The following is a 7,324-nucleotide window of genomic DNA, read 5'->3' on the forward strand; positions in this document are numbered from 1 at the left end:
TTATCAAACTAGGGGGTTAAAATAGGCTATGTTCGAAAGATAGGTAGCAAGTACAGTACATCCAAAGCCGGCACTCAAACCTTCAACACACCTATGATTAATATCATCAAAATACAGAAAGGGAACAAGGATCAACATCTTACATCAAGAACACCAGCCATGAAAAACACCACTCTAGAAGATAACTATATGCACACATTTTACACGAAACTAGATGTGTTAGTTGGATCATTTTTACACCATGAAACAGATGGGACAAGTCGCATTCCGGATACTACGTACTAATAGCTTGCATACATCACCACCAAAACCAAAAGTATGCATTTGCCTGAAAAATACCATAAAATAACTTTTAAAATAAGAAAAATACTTGAATCAAGTAAATGACCAGATATAGGTGAGGCATATACTTTCTAAGAAATACTATTCCACGCCAACTATATGTCAAATAAGTGCAAGATTTCTTCACCAAATCCCTGTAGAAAGCTATCCTATTATCTTACTCCACATCACCATTTTTCTCAACTTTCTCATCAACTCCAGCATCCTGCAGAAGTGAATTACGAATTAGCTTCTTAAAAATTATAGAAGTTAAGTAAAACCGATGATCATAGAAGATAATCGAATAACAATTCTAATGATAACTGACAATAACCAACAGATAATGAAACATAATAAGCCCAATAAATGGAGCAAGCAATATATGAAATGTTTAATCAATGACGGCCTCACGGGGGTGTTAATTTTTTAGGGTTAGTGTAGATAGACAAAAATAGTACTACTAATGCCTTGTTTACTTTAAAGGACTGAAGTTTTGAGATATCCCAAGGCCCTTGACAATTCTAATCCTTTGAAGTAATTTGCTGGATACATATCCCATGGAGTAACAAACTAAATTAGTTGTTAGTTTCCATCAGGTCCAAGAAGTTAAAAATAGGCAGTGATGTGGTGTATTCAAAATTCTAAACATCAATCCAGCAAGAGTATTGTGCATACTAGAAATTCAGATGTATTAATACAATTTAGATAACAAAACAGGCAAGAGGCAATATTACGAAGATCACTTCTGGAGGAATATGCAAATTATCTAAATGAAGCACACTTCAACCTTAGAACAGATAATCCTTAGGATTTCTATTTGAATAAAGATGAAAATAATTTATGCGCTAAACTACCTCACTGCTTCCTGTGAGCCTTTCAATGTCAAATTTTGTTACTTGTTCAATTGTAACAACTTTATCAATATAGACTGTGGTCTCTGTGCCGACTGGAGTTTGATCAAATGGTTCGACAATATGATTGACCTTAGATGAGTTTGAGTACTTCTGTGGCAAGCTGCAGAAGAGAGAAAACAGGAATTGCAATAATTAGTCAAAAAACAGTCAGCGATAGAATGATCATGAAATGATATGGGTCAGCAATAAGTATTTTGAATGAGAAGTACCATGGAGTCATATCTTCTGATCCATGATCTGTCATATCCTTTTCTTTCTTATACTTTTTGTTACTATGTCTCGGTTCAAGAATTGTATCAGCACATCGTTTGAGCCATGAGAGAGGAGCAGAGAGGGGAGAAGAAGACTTATCGGACTCTTTTCTACCAGACCCGTTACTAACTATCCCATTTTGATCTGAAACCATTTCTTTCGGTTGACTCACAAATCTTTTAGTCGAAGTTTTCTGATTCTTCGACTGCAAGTTGGATTGCATCTCAAGTACAGAAATAGAGTCTAATCTTTCTTTTAAAACCTCCAACCCCTTCAAGGTCTCAATCTGAGAAATGATGCCCTCTCTATCAGCTCTTAGTAACTCTCTTTGATTCTCCAATTTTTCTCTTTGTACCTTAAGCTCCTCTATTGAACTATTTAGCTCAGCCCATTCTTGGTCTCTCTTTTCACGATCTCTATTTATCTCTCTTCTTTCATCGCCAAGCCTCTTCATTTCAGAGTCTACATGTTCAAGTTCCTTCCCTACTCGTTCTTTAAGAGAATTAATATGTTGAAGTTCTTTCTTTTTTTCTTCCTCAAATTCCTTCGCTCTTTCTGCAAGATAATTCTCAATTTCTTCACATCTCTTCTCAATAGTGTTATTCAACTCCTTCTTCTGCATCTCAATATCCCGCAAGAAATCATCACGTTCTTTCTGCATCTTACTAAACCACTCAGAACGTTCATTCTCAAGTTCTTTCATGAATGACTCCCGGTCATGGGAGAGTGACTCAAGATCACGTTTATATTGGTCCCTCAATTCATCTTTTTCTGCTTTCAAGCTTTCACGCTCATCATTCAGAAATTTGGAGACACTTGACCTCTCCTCAGCAATACACTCTGCTTCTTTTACAAGCTGTTCTCTTTTTTCATCAATTAGCTCCCACTCAGATTCAAATTTTGCCTTCTCTGCTTTCAAGCGGTCTGCCTCGGCCTCATGTTCTTGTTTCTGCACACTAATATTATCAATCTCTTCTTTTAGTCTCAATTCTAGCTCAAGTAATTCATTTCTTTCAGTCCTCATTGCCTCCATGTTCTCCTCTGCATCACTGATGTGTTTCTTCCTCTCCTCCAGCAAATCAGAAGATTTCTTAAGATCAAGCTTCATCTGGTGGATCTCTTCCTTCTCTTGTTTGAGAGAACATTTCTTTACTTCCAAATCTTCTTCCAGGGTGCAAAGATTCTTTTGTTTCTCTTCAACTAAACTTAATCTCTCTTCTACTTCCTTCTCTTTTTCTTCAAGGCGCTTTGATGCAGCACCCAACTCTCTTTCTTTTTCTGAGATGAAGTCCTCACGTTGACTGATGTCAAGTTCTCTTAATTCCCATGCCCGCCTCTTGGTGTTAATCTCCTCTTCTAAGAATTTGCGCTTCGTTTCAGCTTCTGCCTCAAAAGCAGAATTCCTTATTGCCAAAGCTGCTTCTTGATTAGACATTACTTGTTGATTATTATCCTGAGAGTGATATCAAACGTAAATTGAGATTTAGAAAGAAAAGATTAGTTCTATAAACAATTAAGGACAGGACACTGTTAGGTTGGCTCCATTGCTTCGGTTCTGGATATATGCTCAAACAAAATCTACATGGTAGAATCAAGTAGCATGGCATGACAGTCTCATTCTAAAACAAAAACAAAAAAAACAAATGATAACAGCTAACCGCAATTGTTAGATGATGAAAACAATAGTTCTAAAAAAGTTGCATGTGTCAAACATTTAACAACACAAGCATAAGCACAAAAACAATGTCAATGCTAGAAAGCAATATAATGCAGAAATAATCATGTTTCATGTATGAAAGGATCAATATTATTACACATACCATACAATACAAGGAGAATATCATTGCTATGTTTCTTTTGTGTGCAGAACTTTTATTTATTGTTTGTATTAGAAAAGACAGAAAATTAGAATACTCAACCAACACACATGTTGAAATTTAATATGTTAAACTAGAATCACAGTAAGAGACATTGTGTACTATGATGTTCAGCTTCCGGTTCCAACAATTTTCACAAGAAGTGATTATTTGCTCGTAAGAGAATAAACTTACAGATTCTTTGCTCGTAATTTTAGCTTGCATCAGAAGTGCCTCTTCCTCCTTCTTGAGAAGATCACATTCTCTTTTGATAACAGCCTGAGTAGGAGTGCACGAGAAATTTATATTAAAGTTATATCATGAATGCAGCTTAAAATAAAATATGGTCTATTGACATTAAAGTGAAAAATAATGTTATAAACTAACCTCCTCTCTTGCTGATAAGGTACTCGCTTTTAGCTCAAGAGAGATTTTTTCTTCATTTAAGGACATACGCTCTTGGGAAATGCTTAACTTTAATTCACCAAGCTCCCTCTCTAATCTCTTCAACTCTTTGGTTTTATCTAAAACATATTCTTCTCTCTGGTTCAGCAAAGCTTGTGCATCCAGTAACCTCTCTTGCGTTTGCTGCATAACTTTTTGCCTTTCAGATAGGGATTGCCTCTCAAGGTGAATTTCTTTCTGTTTAGCTTCAAAACTAGAATGTTAATGATGAAAAAAAGACATAATCAGTGACTTTAGCAATAAGTGATGCTCTACATAATATGGCTAACCCCAACCAAATGCAGAAGAAAAACGACTGTTCGAACAATGGACCAAGAATACATCCTCTATACCACCTTAACTAACTAAGCTAGCATACGTACAGATAACAGTAAATAGATACCTGGTTATTATACTATGAAAACCAAACTATCTAAATATATAACCAAGAAAGGTAAAAAGTACAATCATGGGAAGACAGATTTTTTCGATGCAATCATGCAAGAGAAGTAAGATTACCAACAAGAACTTACTCAGACTTAGATGACACAATGCGTCTCCGTAAGTCATCTTCACGTTCTTCAACTTCATGCAGCTTTCTTTCGGCAGTTCGATGACACCGAGTCGCTTCTGCTTCAAGTGACTCTGCTGCGCGCTTTTTCTCCTCGGCCTCTGTTAACTTCTTCAAGGCATCTTCCACCATATTTCTTGCTTCTGCAAATTTACTATCAGATGCCACCTTCACCTCTGCATACTCAGCACGCATTTCATGCAAGGTCTTCTCAATCTACAGAAATTTTCAAATTATAAATACATCAATAACCCACAGGCCACATAAAGGATCACTAACAAGAACAGAGGAAGATGAAACTACATTCTTAACGCATTCTTTCTCGATTCCAAGAGCTTTCCTGAGACTATCTTCTTGTTTTCTAGCACCAGCCATATTGGAGACATGGGAAGCCCGTTCACGCTTATAATTCAGCTCAGCTGAGTCAGCAATCGATTTAGCTTCATCATACTTTGAATGCCATTCGTTTCTTTCCATTATGAGTAGACCCATGTGATGTTGGTGTTCATATACCTGATAAAAGTGGACAAGGAACATCAAGCAGAACTATTAAAACATCACAAATGATCAAAGCTAAATGGGTTAACTTCGAGTATTGCTCGCAGTCATTTTTAAGAGTCGGGACTACTTAATACCCAGCAAAGTTTAAGGTAAACATCGCTGTTACTAAAAACAGCTAAGGCTCTAAGAAGTTAACGAAATAATACCGCCCGTTAGCACATTCAAATCATGCATCAATTTCACCCCCTTTCTTTAAAATAGCAAACCTTTAGTAAAAATCAAAACCTAAATCCTAATCTTCTCGAATTACATCTGAACCAGCAGGGCAAAAATAACAATTATAAATGCACGCACTGGAAATTCAAGAAAATATGATAAACAACATGGATGATGCGTAACACAAATAGCTTAATTTTAGTAAAGCGTAAAAAAGATGGTGTAGAAGGAGACCTCAGCTTCTAATTTAGCAATATAAGCAATGAGTGCCGCCTTATCTCTCCGTTTAATCGAATCTTCATCAAAACCTGCTTCTTTGAGACGCTTCCAAATGGTTTCGTCGCTCAATGGAGTTTTCAAAACCCCAGACGAACCAGAATTCGGAGTCACTCCAATTGTTACGGCGCTCCGCGGCGTCACCGACAATTTTTCCGACCGCGAAGCCGGAGTCGCCATAGACGGATCAGGATCAGTAGCTGTTTCTCGCACTAAAATCTCTCTCGCGAATTGGGGTTTTCTCAACTTCAGTGGGATCTCTTTTTTGGTTTCACTTCATGGAAAAGCTGTGTGGAGACTCCACCACTCTTCTTTTCGCATTCGTTTATTTGGTCATTCTTGACGCTACGACGTCGTATATCTTCAGAATAATAGAGAAATATTTTACTGCTTTAATTGCGCGATTAGATTATCGGATTTTAAAATTTTCAAAATTTTATTATATTAATTGCTATGACTTTCCATGATTAATAAATAATAATTTACTAATTATGGTTTAGATTAAATTAAAATAACAATTATAGTTCCATATCTAACATTTGGTTCAAGTATTAATTAAATAATTTAAGAGTTTCTGTGATTCGGATGAAGTTATAAATAAGGCAACAGTATCACACAAAACTTCAAGAATGATTTTATTTTTTCACCAAAATCACAAATATTTTTATTATAATTGACATTTTTAGTTCATGAGAAAAAGGAGAATAGTAAAGGTTCGGATTTTAACCTATTTCACATAAACAACTCGAATTTCATATTCCAAGAGTTTGGTCAAATTTCACCAAAAAATAATATCATAATCATAATTTAGAATAATCCAAAATAAAAACCATGCTTAATCAACGTCTTAATTAGTTTTTATTCCACAATTAACGCAATTATTTATGCCACCCAAGTTGCTTTATATAATGAAAATGAGAAACAATTGTATCAAAACCATGTACATGACATTTATATGCTATTTTTTTAGTTTCAATTGCAACACTCTCCCTCAACCCTTCAAGGTGAACTTGGAGGTTTTTTAGTTTCGATTGCCAACACCCTCCCTCAAACCCTTCAAGGTAAACTTGGAGGTGTTTTTTAGTTTCAATTGCCAACACCCTCCCTCAAACCCTTCAAGGTGAACTTGGAGGTGTTTTTTAGTTTCAATTGCCAACACTCTCCCTCAAACCCTTCAAGGTTTTCTAGTTTTAATTGACAACACCCTCCCTCAAACCCTTCAAGTTCATCAAGGTTTTTTAGTTTCAATTGCCAACACCCTCCCTCAAACCCTTCAAGGTGAACTTGGAGGTCACCTTGGAGGGGTAGTTTCAATTGCCAACACCCTCTCTCAAACCCTTCAAGGTGAACTTGGAGGTGAACTTGGAGGTTTTTTAGTTTCGATTGCCAACACCCTCCCTCAAACCCTTCAAGGTAAACTTGGAGGTGTTTTTTAGTTTCAATTGCCAACACCCTCCCTCAAACCCTTCAAGGTGAACTTGGAGGTGTTTTTTAGTTTCAATTGCCAACACCCTCCCTCAAACCCTTCAAGGTTTTCTAGTTTCAATTGACAACACCCTCCCTCAAACCCTTCAAGTTCATCAAGGTTTTTTAGTTTCAATTGCCAACACCCTCCCTCAAACCCTTCAAGGTGAACTTGGAGGTCACCTTGGAGGGGTAGTTTCAATTGCCAACACCCTCCCTCAAACCCTTCAAGGTGAACTTGGAGGTCACCTTGGAGGGGTTGGACAAACCCTTCAAGGTGAACTTGGAGGTGTTTTTTAGTTTCAATTGCCAACACCATCCCTCAAACCCTGTTGGACTTTTTTTCTGATCGATTGGACAACTGGCTCAAATTTTTTTTCCGATCGGTTGGACCACTGGCCCAAATTAAGCCCAAATATACTGTTGGGTCAGTCATTTTTTCGGTTTTAGCCCAGATATACTGCTGGGTCAGTTAAATTTGACCCACAGTCGGCGACCTGCTCTAATAC

At 36.8% G+C, this 7,324-nt stretch overlaps 1 protein-coding gene across 1 annotated transcript; it reads right to left on the reverse strand.

Moving 5' to 3' along the window:
- Positions 1-5,667, reverse strand: LOC121774994 (protein CROWDED NUCLEI 4-like). The gene is made up of 9 exons (XM_042171924.1): positions 5,310-5,667; positions 4,662-4,871; positions 4,321-4,574; positions 3,731-4,001; positions 3,539-3,622; positions 1,445-2,940; positions 1,176-1,335; positions 411-547; positions 1-328 (listed from the first exon to the last, which is right to left on the reverse strand). Exons 1-8 carry the CDS (start codon positions 5,529-5,531, stop codon positions 500-502), a joined length of 2,745 nt encoding a protein of 914 aa, XP_042027858.1. The 5' UTR covers positions 5,532-5,667; the 3' UTR covers positions 1-328; positions 411-499.
- Between the last annotated feature and the right edge of the window lie 1,657 nt (positions 5,668-7,324).

This window comes from Salvia splendens, chromosome 17 (assembly GCF_004379255.2).
Source record: "Salvia splendens isolate huo1 chromosome 17, SspV2, whole genome shotgun sequence".
In the NCBI taxonomy this organism is placed as follows: domain Eukaryota; kingdom Viridiplantae; phylum Streptophyta; class Magnoliopsida; order Lamiales; family Lamiaceae; genus Salvia; species Salvia splendens.